The sequence below is a fragment of the Leptopilina heterotoma genome, unplaced genomic scaffold (genome assembly GCF_015476425.1).
Source record: "Leptopilina heterotoma isolate Lh14 unplaced genomic scaffold, ASM1547642v1 Lhet_6, whole genome shotgun sequence".
Lineage (NCBI taxonomy): Eukaryota > Metazoa > Arthropoda > Insecta > Hymenoptera > Figitidae > Leptopilina > Leptopilina heterotoma.
This window is the reverse complement of record NW_025111137.1, coordinates 408,948-436,335: the sequence shown is the minus strand read 5'-3', so window position 1 is coordinate 436,335 and position 27,388 is coordinate 408,948. Positions and strand designations below refer to the sequence as shown.

Sequence of the window (27,388 nt, the reverse complement as noted above, 5' to 3'; positions counted from 1 at the left end):
AATAAAAAACAAAAATTCAACATAAATTGACTTTTTGATTAAAAATAATCTCTACTACATTCGATAAAATTGCGATAATATTAGTTTTTATCAAAAAATTGCTAAAACAGTAAAAGTTGCTAATAAAATGAAGAATGTTGAAGTTTAATCTATTCAATCAAACAACATTGAAGGAGATAACCGGTCTATAACTCTCGTTGCAAATTTTCTTTTGGCACGTTTGTGACATAAGTTCTATTTAATGCAAGCACTATATTAGTATTCACATGATGCTATCGCATAACTATGTTGCAAGTATGATTGCAAAATTGATATTAATTCAAATTAGGACTATTAAATTTAGTGTAGCCCAGAAAAATAGAAAATAAAATAGCCAAATATTAATATTAATTTTGAGAAAATATTCTTCATCTAATTATGCAACTAATAAATTATTGCAACAATATTTTTGCACCATTTTTTTTATACATATAAATAATAAAATTCAATTTTTCTTCTCATAATTTTATTAATTAACGATAATTTTGAAAGGAGAGTAAATAAATCTAAAGAAGTAAGAAAATATAATATAAATTTTATTCTTATGAATTGTGAAATATTTAACGAAAGGGGCTTTATACATTGTAAGTTATCGTAATATTTGAAACACAGTTGGGGATACTCGTCTCATTGAAAAAGGGACCTAAAGTGTAAGGGGACTTCGAAGAAAACCTAAAATAAATTTGTACAGAAAATTTCGAATAGGCAAACACATACACTTGCATTCGGTCTATACCTGAAAATGAAAATCTCAATATATAAGAAGTTAACAGTCGACTGAACCGTCAGTTATAATCTAGAAAGGAAACTGAAAGTTTTTTTTGTCTCCAAATATTTAAATTTGTTTTATTAATAGTGAACAAGTGAATGAATTTTAATTTTATGTGTACTTAGAGGCATGTAAGTGATACTTAAATTTTCCACTACATTGAAATCTTATTCATGATCGTCGACTTTAATTTTATTCAATGGGCAACACAACTTTTTTATCGTTTCCTTCACTTGACTAATCTAATTAATTTTCACTCTATTAATTGCTTCAATCCAATTTACAGAATTCTATACATAAAAATTTAAAAAAAGAAGAAAACTTGTTGTATTTAAAAAATGAATACTTTTTCAGATACTTTTTACTTTTAGGATTATATTACATTTTATATTTTTGCTATTTTTATATTATTCTTTTATATTTTTTTATTCTTTAACTGAATTTATTTTTTAATATTAATATTAGCCTAGGAAAACATTTTTTACTATTATTAAATAAAGAAAATTCAATTACTTCACTGGTTGCATAGAAGTAGTCGAGAGAAATAAAAATTCAAACAAGAAATAAATTTAAAAAAAAAAATTTGCACGAAATACCCTTTTGATAAAAATAAATGAGGGACATTCCATGTAAAATCAGCAAATTTAAAAATTATTACAATAAAAAAAATTTTTTCACTTAAAATTTGCACGGAATGCTCTTAATATACTTTTGTACAGTGGTCATTCCACGTGAAAAATTACTTCAAAAAAATTTTTTTTAAATTTTCAGTAATAATGACGTATTTAGCTTTTTAATTTAAATAACAAATTAATTATAACTAAATAAAAATGAAAGTGTGAATTTTTCGTACGAATTAGATAAATTATTTATATCTTCAATTCAATTTTCTTTTCGTTTCTTTTGCTTCTTTTATTATTCTAAGTAAGTAACTTCAAAGTATACTGTAAATGTGTACCTGAGGATCCCTTTTTAATGACTTTAAAGAGTCTTGTCATTTTCAACTATACCTAAATAGACTCACACATATTGTATAAATTTACCTCTCTTCTACTACAAATTTCAACTATTCAACGTTTCAATTCCCCGTATTTCTTATTTTTACATTATATTTTATTTTTAAAATAAAAAAGTGATTTTATTATTGTGAATAATATTCAATTATTATTTTAAAAAAAGTTTTATCAATTATAGTAATAATTATTATAGTAATAATTATTATAGTAATGATAATAACTTAATTAATAATATTAAAAATGTAAATAATGATAGTAAACATATTAAAAATAATAGTAGCAATAATAATAATATACATAAATAAATAATTTGAGGCATATAACAGCAATAATGATAAAATAATAATTATAATAATGATAAGATTACAATTTATTTACCTGAATATAAATAAAGGTTCAATAAATAAATGTTAAATAATAATAATAATAATATTAATAATATTTAAAAAGGCACTTTTTTGTAAAGTAGTAAACAAATGTTGAAAAAAGTTAATAATAACAATAAAAATAATTAATTTAAATTAATTAATAATAGTTTACCAAATAGTGTATTTTTTATTGTATGCGTTTTAAGTTATTATAAAAATTGTTTTCTTTCAAAAAAGGTGCTGAATATAATAAAGCAAATCAAAATCAAGTTTTCTTTTAAATTAAGAGGGAAAATTATAAATTTTTACCATTGAAAATATATTTAATGTAAGCAGCAAATGAAAAAAATAGAAAAAAATATTCCTCTTAATTTAAGAGTTTATTTTCATTTTTGGAAGGAAAATTTATCATTTGGAACTAATATGTCGGAATGAGAGAGCGCGCCATTTGCACCAATTCTTTTTTTTATAAATGTATTTTACAATCTCTCTTGTGTATAGTTACTTAATACATAGATAGTAATAGTATAGGTAGTAGAGGTTGCATGCTTGGATCACCGGCCGGTTTCTCTCATAAACTTATACGATCAGTCTTTCTTCGTTTGTAATCGTGGTAATATTACGCACGCTGATCCTTTGCGTACAAAAATTGAAATTAAAAGTGTCTTTTAAAAGAAAAGGGATAAATTTTCTTTTATAATTATTTATTTATTTGTTTTTAGATTTTGTTCTATTCTTTATTTATAAAAAATAAAATTCTAAAAAGTATCATAAATTTTTAAAAAAAGAAAAAATTATTTTGCAAGTGTGTATGTGTGTGTGTGTAAAAGTTATAATTTCAAATTGCAATTATAGTTTTAAAAAAAGTGGTGTGTATATTTTTTGGTTCCTTTAAAGAAAGAAGTTTCTCGTCTGCTTATAAATATATACAGTTTTTTTTCGAAAGGTTCACAAAATTTTTGAATTCAATACGATGTTTTTCCACATTGATATAATGAGTAATATTTACATTTGATAAATTCTTTCGAGAAACACGTGTGTCAAGAATTATTAATGCAAATAAAGTTTGAGATATTTCGAGACGTTGCTGGATATGGAACGTAATTAATCCAGGTATATTTGGTATTTTAATTTTTTGTCTCATTATTTTATTGTTTGTTCGATTCTTTTTCTCGTTGATTTTGGTTTCAAAATTAAGTCTGCTTTAATAATTTACTTTTTTAAATAAACAAACTTTGTTAAATTAAAAAAATCCTAACAAATGCTACTTGAATATCTTTGCAATTTTTGGAAATATAACAGTTTTTCAAAATAATTTTATTATTACTATTTTTACCTATATTTGTTACATTTAGACAAATTTCCTATTTTTCATATTAAAACGTAATATTATTTAAAATTATTTCCTACATGAGATATTAGAAATGAAATTAAAAATATATTGATTTGAATGCGAAAAAAAATTTAAAATATGAACATATTTTAGAGTATATTTACAATTTGTTTAAACGAACATGTTAAACTCGTTTATTCCATTTTCTCAAAGTCACTTTTAGTGAACTCTTATCACCAGCACGTATAACAATTGCTTAGTTTCTTGTTACAATGTCTTTTGCATATAAGAAATAAACGTTTTGCGGACTAAACTCGAAAATGTTCATTAAAACCCAACTGTGCAAGTTAATACCCAATTTGACATTGAATTTTACAAAAATCTTCACTCTAAATAAAAATTGTTTACATTTTTCCAATTTTTTCTATCTACAATCTTTTGTACTAAATTTTTCAAAAATCTTTTTTAATATTTATTTTTATTAAATTTCTATTCACTACAATTTTTTTACTAAAATTTATCTTGACTAATATTAATTTTTTGCCTGAAATAAAGTATCTTTTTTATAAACTATAACATTGTTATGAAATAATATAGTGTAGAAAATATAAACAAGCGGAAAAATTTTAGTATTAAAATTTATAAGTAAAATTCGTAAAGCAGACAAAAAGTTGAGTCATCATAACTTCTGCTTTATTTGATGTTCGAGTTGACACGTAATAGAGATATTATATATATAGAAAAAAGAATGAATTTAAAAGAAAACACTCGAAAAAATATGAAATTTATTTTTAGAAATTGAATAACTAAATAGTTGTGTATTTCTTACATATTAAAGTTCTCTCGTTTATTTTTTCTTTTAAAGCAAATTAAAAAAGGTTTAAAATATTATTTCATTAATAAGTTATTTCTTCCACCATTTTAAATTTATTTCATTCACCATTTTTAATTTATTTCTTTATTCCTTCTTTCGTGAATATTTTTTTTTTACTAATATTATACCTTTATCTCTAATTGCGAAATTTCCTTTAAAACTCTAGTTAGAAATGAATTATAATTGCAAGCTACAATAGTTCTAAATTTATATATTACGCAATAGCGAACGTTTTCTATTGGAATTTAAATAAACGGGAAGCAGTTCAGGTTAAATAAAAGATAGTTAATTGTAATTAAGCAAAGTCGAAAATGTATTTTAAAGAAGTCTTCACAAGACAAGAGCCGGCAAGGGACTAACGTTACAGTACTGTATTTGTCATCCCATAAGCGACTCCACAAGTCGAACCTTATCGACATCATATAAACAAAAGTCGAGAGATCTTAAGAAGAGATCATATGATACAAAAATATATATAGTTCGTTATACATGTAATATACGTATGAAGAGAAATTATTTTGCATATAACAATACTCCCACTCAAAATAATTACACGGTTTTACATTTTGACACTGAGGTACATAGAAAGCCCAACATTTGTTGCGAAGGATTAGGAAAACCTCAGATAAAACCTAATCAGACCAAACAAAAAATATTGAATTACATTCTTGTTGAATCATATCAATGCATACAAAATTTGAGGATAGGTGACTGTTACAGATGAATTCTTCAAGGCTCCAGTATGAACTCAATTTTCATCTTAGTATATTTAGAACTCCTCCAGTCCAATTTTGAGACGGATTGATTGGAATTGAACAGCTGGTATAGTGACTTTGTGAATGTGTCAGCCAGTTGGTTACCTGTTGAAATATATTTTAACATTACTTCCTTTTGTTCTACCTTTTCTCTAGAAAAATGATATTTAATATCAATATGTTTTGATGTTTTATGATCAGTAGGATTATTGGCTAAAGCAATACAACCATTGTTATCTTCGAATATTGTAATTGGTTTTAAAATTTGCAATTTTGCACTTAGTAAAAGTGTTTTAAGCCAACAAGCTTCTTTTACGCCCTCATAAAGAGCCATATATTCAGCTTCAGTTGATGACGTAGCCACTGAATTTTGTCTTTTACTATTCCAGCAAATAGTATTTTGGTCAAACAATTTAAAAACATAACCTGTGGTACTTTTTCGGTCATTCTCATTGCTTGCCCAATCCGAGTCAACATAACCAATCAATACTTCTTTGTAATCGCTTTTCTTGTAAATTAGTTTCAAATTTAATGTCCCCTTAACGTATCTAAGAACCCTTTTTAAACATTGCCAAAGTTCTTTATTATTTTTATTCTGATAACGGCTGAGTAAATTGATTGCAACGCATAAATCGGGACGCGTGCACAACATCGCGTACATTAAACAACCAATAACATTTCTACATGGTGCTTCATAATGATCATCCGAATTTAAATCTTTATAATTTAATTTTGGTGGTAACGGAGTACTAATACTGTTACAGTCTTTCATATTGAATTTTTGCAAAACTTTTTGCAAATATGCACTTTGATCTAAGGTGATTGTATTTTCTTTTCGTTCAACTTTAATTCCCAGAAAAAATTGTACTTCATTTAAATCGACCATGGAGAAATGTTTCATTAAATATTGTTTGAAACTAATTATAGTTTTCTTATCGAAAGTGATAATTATGAGATCATCGACATACAAGACTACATAAATATTTTTATTAATGTGTCCTTTGTCGAGAATATATAAGCAACGATCTACCGAGGAGTTCTCAAAACCGTGTTGTTTTAAAACTTGATCGAAACGTTCAAACCAGCATCTAGCTGATTGTTTTAAACCGTATATCGCTTTATTTAATTTACACACGTTTTTACTATTAGTTTCAACCCCCTCAGGAACGCGCATGTAAATTTCCTCTTTTAATGAACCGTTAAGAAAAGCTGTTTTAACATCCATTTGATGGATTAACAAATTATATTGATTGGCGATAGCAATTAATACTCTAAAAGTTGTTATTCTCGCGACTGGTGCAAAAGTTTCATCATAATCTAATAAATATTGTTGACTGAAACCTTTTGCAACTACCCTTGCTTTATATTTTGATGGATTCCCGTAACCATCGTGTTTTAAAACAAATGTCCATCTACAATCAACGATATTTTTATCTTTTGGACAAGGTACTAAAGTCCAGGTATTATTTTGTAAAAGAGATTGAATTTCTTCCTTCATTGCCATCTCCCACTGAAGCCTATCATCACGGTTTTTTATTTCAGTATATGATTTTGGAGTGTCACAAACAGCAGACTGAGCGCACGTGTAAAAACTTTCAGTAATATTACTTACTTCTTCATAAGAAATAGAAGGCATGTTTTTAATTCTTGCGCTCCGCCGCGGTTTGTTTATGTCAGACTCCAATTGAGAGTTTATGTTAGGGTTCGGCGACATATTAACTTTATCTGTTTCTATTACAGACTTGTTAATATCACTCTCTTGTTTATTACTGATTTCCAACAAATGATCAGTTTTCGTTCTTTTTGTGTTGAGATTTTCTGATTCAATCTCTTTATTATATAAGGGTGGTCGTGAAGTTTTATAATTAACTTCATCGAAAATTACATCACGGGCAATGATGAATTTATTTGTTTCCACATTTAGAACTTTATAGCCACTTAGTTCATAACCAACAAGAATACCTTTGAATGATTTTTTATCAAACTTAGATTTCATCGTTTTATTGTGAACATAAACAGTACACCCAAAAATTTTTAAGTGATTTAATTTTGGCAACTTGTTGTGCCAAAGTTCAAAAGGTGTTTTGTTGTCTGTTATGGCTTTTGTAGGGGTTAAGTTAAGCAGATATGCTGCCGTAAGAATAGCTTCACCCCAGAGTTCTTTACCTAAATCTGCTCCGTGTATCATTGCACGTGCTTTTTCGGTCAATGACCTATTTAGGCGCTCCGCAACAGAATTCTGTTGTGGAGTATGTGGTACAGTTAAATGATATTGTATACCCTTATTAACACAGAACGATTTGAAGTCATTTGACAAATATTCTCTCCCATTATCACAATATAAATGAGCAATTTTCAGATTGAAATGTGTTTCACATTTAGCAACAAAATCTTGAAAACATGTGAGAACTTCTGATTTATAAGAAAGTAAATAAACAACCGCGTAATGAGTAAACTCATCTAGAAAAGTTACGAAATAATTTTTATCATTTATAGTTGAGGGAGTAATTGGACCACAAACATCTGTATGAACAACAAATAATGGTCTTTTTACATGAGCCCTATCTTTATTCTTTGAAAAAGGGAGACGAGCTTGTTTTCCATATACACAAGCTTCACATATTTCGTCTGTGGGATTTATGGATTTTAATTGTTGGCAATCAGGAAGTTGATTATTTCTTTTAATCTCTAAAAATTTTAATTTATTAATATGGCCTAAACGTGCATGCCATAATTCGTATGTGTTTAATTGCACGTTTTTATCAATTCTTACTTGATTACACATGCTTTTATTTATTATAAAATCTACACATATTAAATTGTTTCTGGACTTACCAATAAGAATATTCTTACCATCTTTGTCAATAGTCACTTTTCCATTTTCACAGAAAGTAACTCTCATTCCAGCTTCCTGGATTCTACGAACTGACAAAAGATTATATGGTACATCAGGTGCATATAAGACATCTTTTAGTTGCCCCTTAAATCCCAAGTTTGTTGTAATGTTGATTGTTCCTTTCATTGAAGCGGTGATAGAGGCCTCCTTTTTAGCGATGGAAATTTTTAGAGGTTCTGCCAATTCTGTGATGTTTGTAAATATGTCTGGTTGATTCACTATATGATCTGTAGCACCGGAGTCAAGCAGAAATGTCAATCTATTCGAATCACTCGTTGCAATGTTTAATGTATTCTCGGTATCACTCACAAACGCGAAACTTCTGTTATCATTTGATTGAACAGTTTGAATAGTATGTTGTCGTTCTTCTTGATTTTGTGAATTTCTTTTGTAGTAATAACAATCCTTTTTCTCGTGATTCCTTCTACCACAATGATCACATTTTTTAATAGCATTTTTATTGTGGTTTCCGTATTTTGAATGTGAATGTTTCGAATTATTTTCTCGATGATAATTTGGTTTTCCTTTGGAATGCGATTTAGGATTTTTCCACTTTCTTTGATTGCCAGATGAATGTTTTCGATTTTTATCTGTTTGTTGAGTTGCTGCCTGCAAAACTTTTCCGCTTGTTTCTCCACTTTCGTTTTTCACTTTTATTTCATAGTCCAGTAGTCGGGTTTTCACAAATGCGAGGGATAAATTTTCGTCCGAAAGTGTTTGAATCGCGGTGACAACAGAATCGTAAGAATTCGGAAGTGTGAGTAATAGTCTTGCAATTTTACTAGTTTCATTTAATACTGCTCCTGCTGCTGATAATTCGACAATCATTTCATCAAATTCGACAAAATGATTTGTTAACGGAGTGTCCCCTTTATGTTTAAAACCTAGTAATTTCTTTTCAACAGCCAGTTGTGTTGCCAGGCTCTTTCTTTCGTATATCTCATCCAGTTTTTTAAATATTTGTCGAGCGGTATCCTGTTCAGTTGCAAATCCAATCATAGAATCACTAAGGTGTTGAATGATGGAACCTTTAGCGATACGTTCACGTTTTTGCCATTCGTCTGATACTTCATTTGGTTTATTTTCGTCAAGGACCTGCAATGCATCTTCTTCAGCTATTAGTGCACGAACACGAAATTTCCAAATACTATATTTTTCACCGTTGAATAGTTTGATGTTCCGTTTCGTTTTTATTATGTCCGCACTCATTGTCACTAGAGTTGCTATACACTAAAATGCACTAAAACTATTATTGTCACTTAAAACACTAAAATACCCAAAAGCACTTATTGTCACTTATTATGTGCCTGGGCCCATAACCTATTGGAATTTAAATAAACGGGAAGCAGTTCAGGTTAAATAAAAGATAGTTAATTGTAATTAAGCAAAGTCGAAAATGTATTTTAAAGAAGTCTTCACAAGACAAGAGCCGGCAAGGGACTAACGTTACAGTACTGTATTTGTCATCCCATAAGCGACTCCACAAGTCGAACCTTATCGACATCATATAAACAAAAGTCGAGAGATCTTAAGAAGAGATCATATGATACAAAAATATATATAGTTCGTTATACATGTAATATACGTATGAAGAGAAATTATTTTGCATATAACAATATTTTCTTTTAAATCGACGATTAAATTTTAATATCGTTCTTTCGAAACAAATTTTTCATTTTTAAATATTGCCGCGCATTTTTTGTGTTTGCTTCCAGATAGCGCTAGAGTCTCTCTCACAAGCGGTGTTTTTATTTTTCTTATTTGTAAGAATTTTACAGTTTTTATTTGTTAATTAGAATGAAAACTTTCATTAGACTGTTATATTCAAGTATTTAATAACTTTTATCAACAATTATGGTCCATATGTGTTAAATTTTATCATTAGAGCACTAGACATAATTTCTATGATAATAAGTAATAAATTGTGTTTGAAGCACAAAATTGTATAACAACCGGTAAGTGAAAGGCATCACTCTTATTCGCGTCGGTCAAAATAAATGTGCGTGTCTCGTATATATAAATAATAGTCACGTGACAAAAATTCACATATATATATAAATTGTATTTATTACCTAACGGAAAAGGAAGTAACAATTTTTCTTAAAAAAGTTTTCTTCTATTCATGTCTATATTTGAAACTATTACATAATTTAAATATCGTCCATGGTTTTAATACAAAATAAATTTCAATTCACACTTATTAACATAAAAAATTTATTAACTATTTTTTGACATACTTTCATTATTTTTATTGTTATTCTTTATTATTATTTTTAGTATTATTAGTACTATTATTAGTATTATTAGTATTATTATTAGTTTTATTTTCTTTATTTTTATCATTTTTTTTTAAATTTATTTATTCTTGGTACAAATTCAGAGCACTGACATCCAATTGGCTTCAATGAGAAAAAATGACGTCAATAGTTATCTAAAAGCTACAATAACGTCAATTTTTTTTCATTAACTAATTACTCAAAATTGTATACATTTACGTTTGTAGAGAAATTTATTGCTACTTTGTACTTAATTTATGAATAAAAAAGAACTACTTAATGAGTACATTTCACATTTTATGAATCAATAAAAATAATTTTTATTGATGGCAATTATTGTTAAAAATTTTTTTTTCCATCCATCGATTACTTAAGTGATATGGTTTATCAATTTGTTTTTGAGAAAAAAAGATTATATTTACTTTTATTTACACTTATAGATATTGCATAGATTATCGCACCTGGGTGTTGAAAAGTATCATTTGTCTACTTGAACAAAATTTTATCTATGTTTACAAGTTTAAGATAAAACATGAGAAATATTACGTCACTGATGTGTGTATTGAAACGAAAAAAAGGAAAAATTTTATCCATTCGAAGAAATTTTACTTTTATGAGTTGTACAAGAGTTCTAGGTTACTAATAAGTTTCCTGTAAATGAATATGCAATTTTTAAATTGCTTCTAAATCTAATTTTCATTACCTTGTTTTTCTGAAGTAGATTACAATGGGATTTGAGTTTTTATTTTCAAAAAGGAGAAAAATTGAATCGATTTTTGTGATTTTTTTTGATTCTTAAAAAATAGAGAATATAATTCCAACTTAAAATATCTATTTCTGGAAAAATATTTTAGATTTGGAACTGTATTTTAGAAGTCAAAGTTGTTGCGTAGCTTAGTGAATAGGGTTCTCTGTTCGCATCCGTCGAACCAAGGTTCGATTCCGTTCACTCCAAATTTATTTTCTAAATTTTCTTTCCTAAAAGTTTCCGTAACGACTAAGACTCAGTCAACTGCCGAAAAGAATCAAGTAACTTTAGAATCTAAAAATATTTTGTGTCAGTTATTTTTATGAGAGCAATTCGGGTTGAATTTTTTAAATGAGAATTATATTTTTTTATTATGATTATATTTTTCTTATTTAGTTAATTATACTTTCGTGCATGATTAAAAACGTCAGGATAATAGAAATTTCTATTATTAATTTTAAATAAAAAAAAATACAGTGACACAACTTTTTTTAAATTTTTACACTTCTTTTTCATTGCATCAATTTAATCATTTACTATCTTTCTGGTGATCAGGACAGCTAATTAAATTACCCTGCCTAGCCGGCGCCACAAACATCGTCTTACAGACTTTTCCCTCCTTTTATTTCACTTTTTACGTGTAGAAAACCTACTACAAAATTATTTATATGTCACATCTAGACAAAAAAAGGATTGATTGATGCCGTATTTAATCATACCAGAAAATTTAATCAAATATCACAAAAACTTATGATACTGCAATAAAATTTACAGGTTAAAAATTCAATTTTGCAATTATTTTTACATTTTTAATATTATTTATATATTTATTTATGTAAATAAATATTGTGTCTATAGATGAAGAGAAAGAATAGATTTGAAGAAGAATTTTAATAAAGATTAGAAATTTTTTAGTATTAGAAATATATTTTTTGTCACCACATATTTTAACATGGAAAGAAAAAAAGTATGTAAATGTTTTTAAAAATAAACTTAAAGTGGAGCAAAAGAATTTCAAAGAGCAAGTATTATTAGCAAAGAATATGGTGCTAAAATCTCGATCTGAAGTTTTTTATGACGTAAAAAGGTTCTGCATTTGAAAAACATCTGAATTGATTATCAATTTTGAATTTTTTTAAAATACTTTTTATTTTTTAACCATTTTATTATACTTAGATAATATTTTTGCTGTAAATATAATGCTTATCAGTTTTTTAATTCATATCGAAAAATGAATCCAAAATAAATTTTAAATTTGTAATCAGAATACGCAGAATTTCAAATAATTGTAAAGCATAAAAAACAACTTTAAAAAAACTTTAAATATTTAAAAACAAGTTTAAATACAGAAAATACATTTTAGAAATCACCACGCCTTTAGAAAATTATACGCAACATAAACTACGTTCTGCAATTTCTGTGTCCATGAGAAGGTCATTGTGCATTCATTGTTTTGCATGAATGACGTGACCATGGAACTAACATAACTGCAAGAAAGAACTAATTGAAAATTATGTCATAGTTCAAGTAACACTTTTAACTCTTTTTCTCTGCAGAAAAAAAGAAATATTTTTTCATAATATTTATTTTATAATCAAAAAAAGTTAAATTCATAAATTAATTATGATTTTTAAAAATTAACACAGCAGACAAACGGTGGAGGAAAAAAAATTTATTTCTACAAACAGTTTTTATAACTATTTCAAGGATAAAAATAAGAAAAATTTGAACTATTGAAAAGTTTACTTCTTTTTTGTTTACAAGTTTAATAATAAAAATCAAATCTGATCGCAATTAAAAATATTTATCAAGATTGTTGTCTTATTACAAATATCAAACGATAAATTGAACACCTGTTGCGTTTATCTCAATTATTTTCAAAAATATTTTTTTTTGCTCTTATTATATTATAAAATCAATTTAATCGTAATTAAAAGTATATCAAGATTGATATAGAACGATTTTAAATTCTTCCGACGTATCAAAAGAAATGAAATTTTAACACTTGTTCAATAAATCTTGATTTTGGCAATTTTGATAAAAGTTAAAAGTTGTCAATAACAATAAAAATTTGTTTCAGCTTTCAGCAAAGAATTTCAAAATTAACGAAAAAGTTAATGATAACGAGAAAAGAAAGAAAAACTCAATAAAAGAAGAAAAATAACCATTAAATCTATAAAATGACACAAATCGAAGAGAATCTAGTCAATGGAACTTGTTCTCTAAAGGAAAACGAAATTGTACTTGATGAAAATGAAGATGATGAATTTACAGATTATTTTCCAAAAGACAGTGCCAATGATTTGGAATTAAGTAAGGAGAATGTGGAATATACTCCAAGAATTAAATGGCCCGATCTTGCAGCCCAAATGTTCATCCATTTTGGTTGTGTTTATGGATTTTATCTTTGTCTTACACAAGCAAAGGCTCTCACATCACTTTGGGGTAAGATTTTTATCATATTTTTTTTAAAAAACAGTAAAAAATTAAACTCAAAAGTCTGATTTCGTAATTGCAAGAATTAAAATTTTTCAGTCCTATTTTCGATGATAATAAATAATTTATTCTTGAAATTTACGAGACATGAAAATGAATATTTAATCTTGCTTATTACATCATCTATGACGAGCAAAAAAAAATATGATTGTATCATATTCCAATAACTATCAACTTGATACAATGTAAAGAATACATTTTTCTTTGAAAAATAAATTTACGTGTAAAAGTTAAGTTTTCAAATTCGATAAAAGCTCTTGAAAAGTCACGCAAACATATAAACTATAGTTAAAAATAATTTGGAGCTCATTTTCAGAGAAACCGATGTAAAATAAAGCATGGTATTCAGTAGTATGTTTCTTATCAACATTAATCTTTCGTCTTATAAAGTGTGCTTTACGTGAAAATGACATAGAAGTTATAGGACACAGAACCATTTTATAACACGCAAACCTTATTCTTTTTTATTATTATTGATTTCAGCTTTCGTAACGATTTACACCTCTGGCTTTGGTATCACCGCTGGTGTTCACAGACTTTGGTCCCATCGAGCTTATAAGGCAAAATGGCCATTAAGACTGTTGTTGGCATTTCTCTTTACAATAACCGGGCAGGTATGTATTTATTTAATTATTTATTAACTACTATTTGATGGTTCTTTAATAACCCGTTTGGGGAACTTAACGGAATTTTAAGAAGTTTATTCGAAACGAAAATTTATTTGCTGTCAAAAAGGTACAACGCTTTACAAAAATTGTAGAAACATAGAATTCTTGTTTTCGATTTAAAGAAGCAGAAAGATTTTTAGTGTCAAGTTATTTCAACAATAATCACTTGTTCTACTGGAATAGGAAATTGTCCTCCATCCTCTAATTTTGTTTCCAAGTTTCTGTCCTCTTCGTGATAAAAAATTCTCCTTGTCATTGCTGTTCGAATTGTAACCATAATGATGTAAATTCCCCTTTGAAGATCATATACACTATCTATAGTGTCGCTTTTCTCAGATACAGCCCTTCTTTGAAGTCGCCAAAAACATAACAATGCTATGCTTACATGGTTCCAAATAGACAAAAAAAACCGTACAATTATAATTATAATTAAAGGAAATGAATTATAATTATAATTTTGAAACTAATACAATACGTGAAATATGTTGATGAACTAACTCCTCTTTAATTTAAAAACATCGCTGACGCAGAAATGGAATCAAGAAAATCATCTAATTCTTTGAGTAACAAATCCGAGGGAATATAAATGAACACATTAATAAAAGTTGAACCCTAAATTATTTATTTAATATAAGTGCAACAATATTAAAATTGGGAACAGGAGAAACTATACTTATTTGATATATTTAAAGTTAATTGAATCAACTTTGCGGATTTAACTGTAGTGGTATGTTTAAAAATACCAAAAACGTGCCCCCGCACCGAAAATATATTAAATATTTACAGTATTTGACAAAAATTAAGGTCCTAAAAACATACCAATTAAATATTTACTTGCATTGCTTGGAATATTTAAAAGCAAAGTTATTTCAATAAATATTTCAAACTTTGCAAGTAAATATTTAATAAAATGTCAGAAAATTTTCTGTGCTGTGAAGATGGTAATTAATAAAATTAACTAAAAACTAAATATAAAAATGTATTTCTTCACAGAGAGATGTACATACATGGGTTTTAGACCATAGAATTCATCATAAATACAGTGAAACTGATGCAGATCCACATAACGTTAAGAGAGGATTTTTCTTTGCCCATGTGGGTTGGCTCTTCACCACTCCACATCCAAGTGTTATCGCCAAACGAAAAATAGTCGACATGCGGGATTTAGAAAGTGATCCAATTGTCATGTGGCAAAAAACGTAATTTTTAGTTTCAAATTATTTAATGAATATTATACTATTCAATATCATATTAATAATTATAGTTGCAAGTTTTATAATTATTCCTCATAATCTATATTAAATCATTATTTTTGTATTTTCTTCTAGACTGTATATTCCTCTCTTCGCTTTACTGGCTATTGCACTTCCAGTATGGGTGCCTTATTATTTTTGGAATGAAACTCTGTGGAATTCATTCTGGGTAAACTTCAACTTCCGCTTTTCCATTACATTGAATATCGCTTTTTTTGTCAATAGCGTTGCACATTTGTGGGGACAACGACCTTACGACAAGTAAGAATAATTTTATTTAACACAACTTGTTTTTAAATTCACCATCATACGTATGTAATAATTTTTTTATTTATTTATTTATTTTAAAAATATATTTAATTTTTCAATTGAATTTACAAAATTTTATTATTTCCGGAGATTGGAAACAATTAATGTATGGGTAAAAGATGGGCACTACATAAATATTAAATAGTAAATAATAAAATATTAAACATGGCACAAATTTTGACAAAGTATGGTATAGAACTGCTAATAAACGAGTCCCATGGTTAAAAAATGGTGACAACAAAAATTAATTTTTCATTAAATCAACTGATATAAACAACAAGACCTTTCAATTTTTTCAATTTTTAAACCATGGACAAAGTATGACAAAGCATAGGGAGAAGAAAAACAGTTTTTTTTAAACTTTTAAACAAAGTTTTGAACTGTGGGCAAAGTATGACAAAACCATGGAAAGAAGTATGAATATATAAAAATAATAGTAGGTATAAAAATAATAGTTTTCCTTCTTTCCATGGTTCTAAATACTTTGCTTATAATTTGAAAATATAAAAAAATAGATTTTTTTCTTCCCATGGTTCTTCATACGTTGCTCATGGTTTTAAAAAATTGTTTCTTCCCATGGTTCGCCATAATTTGTTCATAGTTTGAAAATATAAAAAAATAGTTTTTTTTCATGGTTAGCCATACTTTGCTAAAGTTCCAAATTTTGATAATAATTTTTAAAAACTAAGAAAACGTCTTTTTCCTCTTCCCTGCTTTGTCATACTTTGCCCATGGTTCAAAAATAAAAAAATTGAAAGGTTTTGTGTTTATTTTAGTGAATTTAATATAAAATTAATTTTTCTTATCGTCATTCTTTAAACATGGGATTCACTCATTAGAAATACTTTGCCATACTTTGCCAAATTTAGTGCCATATTTCGACATCCTTTACCCATAGTTTGCCATTTTCTACCCATACTTCCATTTCCACGTGTGTTGTAGTAATCTTTCGGCAAGCTTGCAAAACTTACAAAAAGTTCCAGTAAGCTTGCCGCAAAATTTCTGCAAAATTACAAACTATCTGGAATTATTACCTGAAATTCTATTTTTCTCAACACTGATAAATAAATATTATTCCAGAAATATTTCTCCCGTCGAGAATATTGCAGTATCGCTAGCAGCACTTGGTGAAGGTTGGCACAATTATCACCATGTCTTTCCCTTCGACTATAAAACTGGTGAACTTGGTAATTATTCCTTCAATTGGACGACGGGTTTTATCGATTTCTTCGAAAAAATCGGTTGGGCCTACGATCTCAAGAGTGTCTCGCCAGAAATGGTGAAACGAAGAGCAGATAAATGTGGCGATGGCAGTCACGAGAGTCAAATATGGGGTTTTGGTGATCGTGACATGCCAAAGGAAGACTTTTGCGAACTCAAAAAGATGGAAAGAAAAAATAATTAAACTCAGAGACTGATTATTATGTATTAGAAACAAAAAACGTCCAATGTTCTTGCGACTTGAAAACTACTTTTAGTAGTTAGTCTTCTTCTGTTTTAAAAAAATGAACCTCAGCAATTTTGTCTTTGGTTATTTGTCAAGATTTATGTCATGAATGTTTATTTTGTGATATTTACGGTCAGTATATGATTTATCTATTTTATTATTTTTTTTTGCTAATTTTTAATTTACATAATAGATTTATTAAGTTCGTTAGCTAAATGTTCCATATTTTCTTCCATATATTTTGTCTATAAGAATAGAAATTTACAAATTTTTGGAAAAATTTTACATCTTTGGATTTTTAGCCAAATTTTTACAACTTCGCGCCTACTTCAAGTTTGTGAAATAGATATATTAAAACAATATCAACTTTATGCATACAAAATAATTACCAAATGGAAAACAATTATTTGAGACTTTTCATATTTGTTTGTATAGAATTATTTTCATGTTTTCTAAAGTTTTGAAAATTTATGAAAACAGAAGAAAATGATTTTATTTTTTTTGAGAAAGGGAAAAAAAGAACAAAAATAAAAAAAAATTGTTCCTTAAAACGTTTAAAATTTCAAGTAATATATAATTTCGTGTGCCTTATGAATATTAATTTTAATGTAACACTGATTAATATTCCTCAAGTGCCGTTGAATTTCTTTAAATATTTTATCACACAAATTTTTACGAATGAGAAAGAGATTATTGGCGATGTACAAATGAAGTGATATTTTCACTTTATGAACTTCACCTCTAGTTATATGTATATATATATATAAATTAAAGTTTATGAAGTTGAAGAATATTTTTTGAACGTTTACATTTCTTAATACAAATGTCAAAGTTTATAGTCGATTATTTTATATTTTCAAATATATCGTTGATTCTACTATATAGAAATTACCTAATAGCAATTATGTTAAAAAACCTTATGTCAAATTTTCATGCTCAATATAAAAACCAATAATAATGTGCATGTGAATTTAAAAAAAGGTACAATATATACTTCTAGTTTGAAAGTTGAAAGAGTAATTTGTAAACTTAAGTAGAAATTATGTTAACAGGAAACTTAAAAATAAAAATGAATATTTAAAAAATAGAAACAGTGGTTTATTTATAGGTTTCCTACATACCCGATTTTTATCGTATTTGTAAAATCGATTCACTTATTCAAATTGAACGCACAGTGACATCATTTGAGTTCACATGAATATGAATTTTAAGAATTGTATATAAAAACAGTTTTTATAAATTCTATGTTATTAAAATAAGTATAAATTAAAGTAAAATTAAAAATGAATTTTGTTCATATCAATATTAAATAATTTTAATTTACGCAAATAAAGAACTTACAAAAATAGTTCTGTACCGATACTGCATGGTTACAATTTAAATATTTTATAAATCTCAATGAAGTCGAATTTTTAAAATTTGATAAAATCTTGAACTTTTGAAGAACAAAAATTTATTTAAATTACAAATTGCATAATAGACAATCGATACCTCTTGTCTTTTTAATATGTGACCAAAAGGAAATGACAATGTAGAAATTAATGATATTCATTTCTAAGGTTGCAGGGTTAAATGAATTATTTTTGTTGAATGCATGGAAGACTTTTCAGTCTTTTTCAAACTTTCGTCTCGAACAGATAAATTGGATACGTTAGAATTCATTCAGTGAAAAACAATATAAGTTTCTTCATCCTTTTTTTAACTATAAGATTTTTACTTAAAAGTAAATAAGTGAAAAATTTTGAGAATCAGTGAAAAAACCCAGGCATACAGTGAGGATTTACTTAAAATTCAAAATGCCGGAAGAAAATGTAAAAGTAAAGAAACAAGAATTTAAATGGGTCTCTGTTCTGTGGTTTATTCATCTTCAGGTGCTTGGAATGTATGGATTCTATCTTCTAGTTACACAAGCTAAATGGTTGACTGTAATATACGGTAGGATACAAATTTTTTAATTAAATATTTGCCATACAGCAATAATTAAATAGGTGATAGTAAAATATAAACAGTTACATGAAAATAAGTTCTCATATTTTTTGATAGCTGTTGTTGTTATGAGCCTTGCTGGATTGGGAATAACTGCAGGAGCTCACAGATTTTGGGCCCATGAGGCTTTTGAGGCTTCGGGAGCAATAAGACTGTTTCTAATGTTATGTCACACACTTGCCGGTGTGGTATGTCCTCTATTCAATTTATTCATTAATACTAATAATGAAAACAATTCAATGACGAAAATTTGAATCACCAACATTAGTGGCAAAACAAAATTGCAGCATCAGGAAAAAATTAACAATTTTCCAAAAAATCCTGTAGATGAACACCAAATCTTTTTACACAAACAACGCACCACAAATAAATAATGCAATAAAGCAATTAAAGAAACATGTGAAAAGCATACGGTGTTAATCCTTAAACTTATTTCATTCTGTAAATTTCTAATAATAATTATTAAACATTTTTTTAATAGGGTCCTATTTATGATTGGGTATTATCACACAAGATACATCATAAGTTTTATGGAACGGAAAATGATCCATATGATCACAATAAAGGATTTTTGTACAGCCATGTATTTAGTAACTTAATGACTGAAACTCCCGAAAGAAAAAAGGTTGAAAAGGATATTGACATGCGGATTATTGAGGTAGATGGATATGTGTGGATACAGAGAAGGTATGTCTAAAAAATGATTATGAATAACTTATTAACTTTGATAAACGAATTAGTCAATTACTCAATTTTGTGCATTCTGACAATTTCGCAACAGTAAATATTATCAATTAAAACATTGACAGCTTTTAGCTGTATAATAATGACTAATAATTCAGTGACGGTCTATAATTAACAATTACCTACGTTGTTGAATTTATTATTTCAAAATGGTTACTGCATTTTCGAGATTATCTGTAATATCATGAACATAAATAAAACAATGTCCGTTAGCCTTAGATAATTATCTATTATCAGCATTATCCGAATAACTATTTCTAAATGTTGATATTCCAGAACTATTTGTAGTTTAACAAACTTTAATCAAAAGACGTCTATTTGTATATAAGGGAAATATTTACGTAGTCCAACTAATTATTTCTAGATGTTTGATGCAATACAGAGACTGCACTGTTTTAATTTAGTATTAATCGACAATAACAATTCGGTGCCAATGTGTACTAAAAATTACCTGTGCAATCCAATTAATTACCCACCTTCTCTGGTTAATTGATTTTAAGTAGTTACTGGTATTCCGGAACTGTTCTCAGTGTCGTAAACTTTAAGTAATCATCAACAATTTTTAACGAATTAATAATAGTATAATAATAATAGTCCAATTAATTATTTTCAAACGTTTGCTACAATTCTGTGTTTGGACTGTTTGCTATTAGGTTTATTCAACTTACAATTCGGTGTCAATTTGTAGTATAGATGAAAATTATCTGCTTTGTTAAATTTATTATTTCTAGGTATCAGCTGAGATTCCGAAACAAAGGAAATTGTGTTATACAATTAAATGCTTCCACATATTTAATGCAATTTCGAAACTATCATTTGTACTATGAAACATAATTAATTGAGTCAATTTGCATTCGGAAATCATCTATGAAGTCTAATTAATTATGTTCTGATGAATATTGCAACTCCCTCGCCGTATTTAATTGTTTGCTTCAGGTTTAATAACCTACAACAATTTGTTGCCGATTTGCACTTTTTTGCGCTCTGCAAAGGTTGTTAACATAAACATTACAACCGAATTGCTTCAATTGGAAGGTTTATGATAACATTAAAATTTTTTATAGAGAACCAATTTACTATAAATTGATTCATGCAGGACTATACCTGTATACTGAACTTTCTATCCACTTACGGAACTACCTTTTGGCTTCAGACTTCGCAGAAGAATGCTCCCTTTAGCCGCTGACGCTTCCGTGCCGCTCTTGTTCTAGCCTTATTTTCTCCTTTTCCTTGACAAAGCCTTCCTCTAGGGCAGTTCTGAAGACTCTGCATCTTTCCGATCCAGCGACATGTTGGATATTCTACTTTTCGACGAACTTCGCCTGGCATAAAAAGCAGCATGGGCTCGTCTTGCAATCTGCTACCTTATGGCCGGCTTGTCCGTACTTGAAGCACGCAGCCGACGTATTTACTGCTTGGCAATCTCGACCTATATGGTCATAGTCAAGGCACCTGTGACACCTTGTGACCATACCTTGCACCATTCAGTGCAAGTAGTTCGTAGTGTATAATGTCTGAGGGTATAATTACCTATCTTGTCCAGTTAATTGATTCTAAGTAGTTACTGGTATTCCGGAACTGTTTTTAGTGTTGTAAACTTCAATTAATCATCGCCGACTTGTATTAGCGAATTAATAACGTAGTCCAATTAATTTTTTTTAAACGTTTGGTATACAAATCCGTGTTTGTACTGTTTGCTATTAGGTTTATTCAACTTAGAATTCGGTGACCATTTGTAGTAGAGAATTATCTACTTTGTTGAATTAATTAATTCCAGATCACTACTCAGATTCCAAAACAATTTGTTATCATATTAAATCATACAATTCAGTGTTGCTCTATTACATCAAACATTTGGAAATACCTAATTAGACAAGCAAAATATTTCCCTAAATACTAATCAGTAACTATCAATTACAGTTTGGAATACTATAAATTGTTCCGGAATCCTATTAACCATACAAAATCATTTAATTGGACTACGTAACTAATTCCCTCCGATAAATCCACTACGATTGTTCTTCGGAAACATACTAGAACCTACAATTCGTTATGTGCATGTTTTAGGAAATTAATTATGATGTATAATTAATTGATTCCAACCGACAGATTAGCTCAGTCGGATAGATGCCTCGCTTGGCGGACGTTTTAGGACCAAGGGTAGTTGGTTCGCGCTTATTTGGCTTGGTATTTTTCCAGCACGTGAGACAATCTGAGCGGGAGGTTTGACGTCGAGGTATAATGATGTACATGTCGATTATTGTCCGGTACACATCATTAGAACTCGACTGTCGATAAACCGGTTGTACTCAGGAGAGGTTTTCTACAGTTTCCCTCTCCACTGGAGAGAAAACCCATTAGACGGGTGGTCCAGGCAAATGCGAGTACTCCTAATTTTCAAGTCGTTCTGTGGGCGCAAAAATTTAGAATAAGTTTATAGTAGGGGAGAGTCTCCAGTTGTGAGACACCTCCAGTTGTGAGACAGTAAATTTTTTTTAACATGCAATATTAAAAAGCCGATTGGTTTATATAAAAACATTTCTTTTTATATGAGCCAACTTTTTCGTGTACGCCGAAGCGGATATATAAACTGGTTTTGTTAAATACCAACACTGTATGTGATAATCAACTAAAAAGCGTTTTTTCAATAAATGCAAAGTACTTTTTTCCAATAGTTAATTAATTGGAAATGGTAAATGTAATGCATTTTCTTCTAGTGTTTTCCTTATATTTTGTGATGCAATATTGCATTGTTCCAATCTACGGTTGAAAATAATTTAATTTTCCTTTTTCAAAATAGCGCCAATTTCTGGGTGTGAGACACAGCATACCAGTTGTGAGACGGTGTCAACACCCATCTGGGCATCATAAAAAATACAACTTTGCAGGCATACTATTTAAATGTTGTTTTGATTTTTTTTCTAGTATTTTTGGGCATGTCAAGTGGAAAAAAGTCAATTGATTCAGAAGAAATCAATTTTAATGCTCTTGTTAAAGCTATTAAATTGTGTTTATTTGATAGTCATATTTTGTCGAATAAATATTATTATTTAGTATATAATAATATATAATATTATTAATATATTTAATTATTTCTACTAAACATAACGTTTTATGTCAAACTTATTAAATTTTAGCAGTTTTTAATGAGTGTCTCACAACTGGAGACATTTTTTTTTTTTTGACAAAAGCGATATGCTCGGAAAATGTATCGTAAAATTTTTTGAGTTCATCGAAACACTACACTTTCTTTTAATAAAAGTTGCGTATTTCTGTTACCTTTCGAACGGTGTATTTTATTTACAATTTCGTTTACCCGTTTACAATTTGCGGGCCAAAAATAAAACCCGTCTCACAACTGGAGACTCTCCCCTATGTAAGAAAATTTCCTCGGGGACACTTGTAAACGCTAGTATTAAGGCAAAAAGACGAGTGTATAAATAAATAAATATAATTGATTCCAAATAGTTAATGCAATTCTGCAACTATTAGTAATGCTGTCAAATTTATTTAATTTAGCCAGTTTGTATGATTACTGGGAATCCAGAACAATTTGTAGTGCTAAAAACTCTAATTAAAAGTCTCTACCCTCTGAGCAAAAGGATATCCCAGGGATATCCTAGAGATATCTGCGGGATATTGAGATATCCCGGGGCCATCCCTGGGATATTTGTGACATCTCAGAGATATCCCTGGGATATCCAAATTTCCATCCCTTGGGAGACTCGCGCGGGATATTCAAATATTCTCCACACGGGATATGCTACGTGAGAAATAGTAATATGTTGAAAAATAATTAGAGCTTTAAAGAGTTGAAAAATCATTATTGGTTAAAGACATTTACAAGAAACTATAAAAATGTGAAAGTTAATCATATTAAACAGCAACACTTATAATCACACACTGCAAAACACACACATGGCGACCATGGTCGCCATGACACTCAACAGCTGGGAAGGTCGACGCATGCGTGTGTAAGATTATATATGAGTACATACATATAAAATTTTATTTCTTCTTGCTTAAAGGGGAATATATACTGGATTTTCAGTAATTAATCTAGTAATTCATGCAGTATTTGTTTAGAAAGTATAGTTAGAATAAATATTTGAATAATTTAATATATCATCTACCAAAAAAAAGTAACTAAAAAATCATACACTTTAAGCTGAATTTATAAATATATTTATTTTCCACTTTCGTTAATTTAATGCAACAAATATCTAAACAAACTTTTTCTAATTTAAATGCGTTAAATATAATTTTACAGCTCTTTGACACACACTCTTTGACACTTGGAATGCGCTCCCACAATCCGTGCGTACTTGAACACCAGTCAAAGAACCGACTCTGAATTTGTAGAATCCATTTATTTTTACTGTTTAGATGTCCTTTAGTGAGAGGGAATCATAAGATTGCGACCAAACTTTTATTTAATAATAAATTAAATTAGCATCAAGCCCGAGCATTAATACACTTTCCTTTCAAACAACCGCTAACTCAAACCATTAAAAAATAACATCAATAAACAACGAAGCACCACTTCTCGAGGTGTGAAAATTCCCGCCAAAATAACCGTTGATGTTAAGACGATGAGGCAACGAGAAATATTCCAAAAGGACTTGCCAACGAGGCTACTGAAATGTATAATCCGCGAAGAATGCAGAAAAACGCTTTACTTATATTATACTCAAATTTATTGTTGCTACTTACGGCTAGCCATGGCTTTCTCGTAGAGCAATAGTATACCGATGATTATGGGCAGTACCCATTGTAATGTCGGTCTGCCAAGTCTAATATTGATTTGACTCCCTAGGCGGGTGAACGTGTTTTCTCCGGCGGGCCTAACGAACCCGGGATACCTAAGTTTGAACGCCTGCTCTTAGCGTCGTTGATTCGAATGGGGTTCACTAACTGCAAGGTTGTCTTTAGCTGGCAAAGAGAATATAGTTAATGCTCAAACCATAGCGTGTCGTAAGAGTGCTTTATAAAAATAATTTGAACGCATTACACTTGTTTCGAACCTCAGCGAGGGCCCAATATTGCGATGGGGTATTATTATGTGCACCAGTCTTCTTGCAATCTAGGCACCGTCTATCATGTAGTGCTAGCATCTGTGGAGGAAATTTTTAATTCTCTCTGGTAGCATCCCGTCAAAAGAAATTCAGTTCTTTCTGAAGAGTTTTTCTACTCGCTAGCCGTATCTTTTCGGTGGTCGTTAAGTACGATACAATTCGGGCTTTAGTTCTAATGGACCCAGGTTACACCCTCCTAGTTTGGATACTCCGCTAACGGGTGATGATCTTTCTCGTTTCGCAACACCTGTAATTGTAATTGCACTAAATCCACTGTTTTCTAATCACGTTACAAGACTTAATAATTCGCAAATTTCCCAATGTAAAATTAATTAATTCGTAATTTCTTGACGTCACAATGTACTATTATTACTTTCTTAATAACTCGTAATACTAATATTTTTTAATTTTCAGATTATACTGGATATTGTTTCCGTTCTTGGGCTTGCTGCTTCCGATGAATGCTCCTGCTGAATATTGGGAAGAATCTATAATGAATTCTATTTTTATTCTTGGATTTCTACGCTTGGCTGTTTCCTATCAAATATCCTGTTTAGTGAATAGTGCTATGCTCATCTGGGGGCTCAAGCCAGGAGACAAGTTAATATCCATTTTCGATACTATGCATCTTTTATACACTCTTTTCTTTAAAATGCCCAAGAGTCATGGCACCGTCATCATCAATGGTGATGGCGTGTGTAGTAATTAAATAAGGTGAAGAATTAGAAACCAAATTCATCATTCGATGATTTATATATTTACAATTCTCTTTTCCATTTTGTAAATATTTTCGAAAAAGAAACTTTGTCTTATATTTAAATCGAACTTATAATACAAAAAGATTTTAAGATTCTTTGTTGATTTTATTTTGCGAACTTTACCAAGTGTTCTATTCTTCACATTATCTAGAAAAGTTTCTTATTACTCCCAGTGGTCACCAAATTAAGTGGGATAACTTGAGAGATTTTTTGTCTGCAGTGAAACTACGCAGGTGACAGTAGTGTCACTATGGTTTTGGTGCAATGCTGACTTATTATTATCGTATAGTTACACTACAATAATAAGTCAGCATTACTTTTGGACAGTCGTCTAAAATTTAAGTAAGCATTTCACCAAAATAGTGGGTACGCAACGTTTGGTTAATAGCTGCCAAATTTTTGGGCTGTCACGCGTCAAAAATTATAGCACTACAGCCTAAAGATGCAGTTACTTCTAGAATGGTCAGCATCATATCGAAAGTCTGACACATAACAAAAGGTCTCTTTTCCCAGAAAAAAAAGAAGAATTGGCTGTGAGCGAATAGAATTGGCGGTGAGTTTCCCACGAACGTCGAAAGCTCCCTAAATCATATGGTATTAGATCGACAGTACCAAGACAGTACACAGTCGAGTCGATCAATAAACGTGAAATCGAAAGTTTCAAGAGGACATAATTGACCGAATCCCCCAATACGGTTTTCATGCGAAAACGTATTGGGGTAAACTCACCGAAAATTCTGCCTTTTTTACTGGATTCTTTTTTTGAGAAAATTTCTGGAGATACCTAAAGGGCATCCTAAAATAGTCTTTTAAAAGTCATCCTATATGGATTTCGAAAATACGTTCAAAGTAAATCCTAAAAACGTTTCAAACATAACTCATACAGATTATTCTAAATACGCTCTGGAGATATACGAAAGACGTCTTTAGGGTATAAATAGATCATCCCACTTATGGTAATCTTTTTCATGTTCAAGAGACATTAGAGTTATCCTAAATATTTTAAGACGTTCTTAGGATATCTTTAAAACATCTTAGGGGAAATTATAATTCGCATTGTAGCATAGTTTACTTTTTACTAATAGGTGGCGGATAATTGTTGTTTTCCTATTATTTCTAGATACTGTACTTACGAGTTTATAACAAATTTTAGATTTCCGGTTGATGACAATTCGATATTTATAATTAACAAATCATACTGGCCAAATTACCATTATCTGCTGCCTTGGGATTGGAAAACAGGCGAATTCGGAGGATACGACAAAGGATGGACGACGTTTGCTATTAGAATGTGGGAACCCATGGGACTGATATCAGCATTGAAAACCGTATCGTGTCAAGCTGTTCAAGATGTATTATTTATGGCTGCCGGTAAAAAGAAGTCTTCCACTGAATGTTGGGACACATTGAAGACCATTGCAGATGAAGAAGCACAGAAAGCAGCTTTACGTTATCATCATTAATTTTTAAGATTTGCAATAATACCAAGAGATTAAAAGATATTTTGTATTAATGGGGATGTTCAATACACTAATTCCTCAAAGTAATTTGATTCTTTAATAATATTAGGAACATTAT

The 27,388-nt window shown here is 29.1% G+C and overlaps 2 protein-coding genes across 3 annotated transcripts; both read left to right on the top strand.

Annotated features, from left to right (window-relative positions):
- The first annotated feature begins 736 nt into the window (after positions 1-736).
- LOC122509113 (acyl-CoA Delta-9 desaturase) lies at positions 737-18,340 on the top strand. 2 transcript variants are annotated; one of them, XM_043622910.1, is made up of 6 exons: positions 737-939; positions 13,155-13,519; positions 14,054-14,184; positions 15,232-15,437; positions 15,567-15,752; positions 16,881-18,340. In XM_043622910.1, exons 2-6 carry the CDS (start codon positions 13,255-13,257, stop codon positions 17,203-17,205), a joined length of 1,113 nt encoding a protein of 370 aa, XP_043478845.1. In that variant the 5' UTR covers positions 737-939; positions 13,155-13,254; the 3' UTR covers positions 17,206-18,340. The 2 variants fall into 2 exon arrangements, with proteins under 2 accessions (XP_043478845.1, XP_043478844.1); XM_043622909.1 differs by lacking the exon at positions 737-939 and adding an exon at positions 2,784-3,305.
- Positions 18,341-18,849: 509 nt separating this feature from the next.
- Positions 18,850-27,357, top strand: LOC122509229 (acyl-CoA Delta-9 desaturase). The gene is made up of 5 exons (XM_043623101.1): positions 18,850-19,182; positions 19,291-19,421; positions 19,715-19,920; positions 25,467-25,652; positions 26,964-27,357. Exons 1-5 carry the CDS (start codon positions 19,044-19,046, stop codon positions 27,271-27,273), a joined length of 972 nt encoding a protein of 323 aa, XP_043479036.1. The 5' UTR covers positions 18,850-19,043; the 3' UTR covers positions 27,274-27,357.
- Positions 27,358-27,388: the final 31 nt, after the last annotated feature.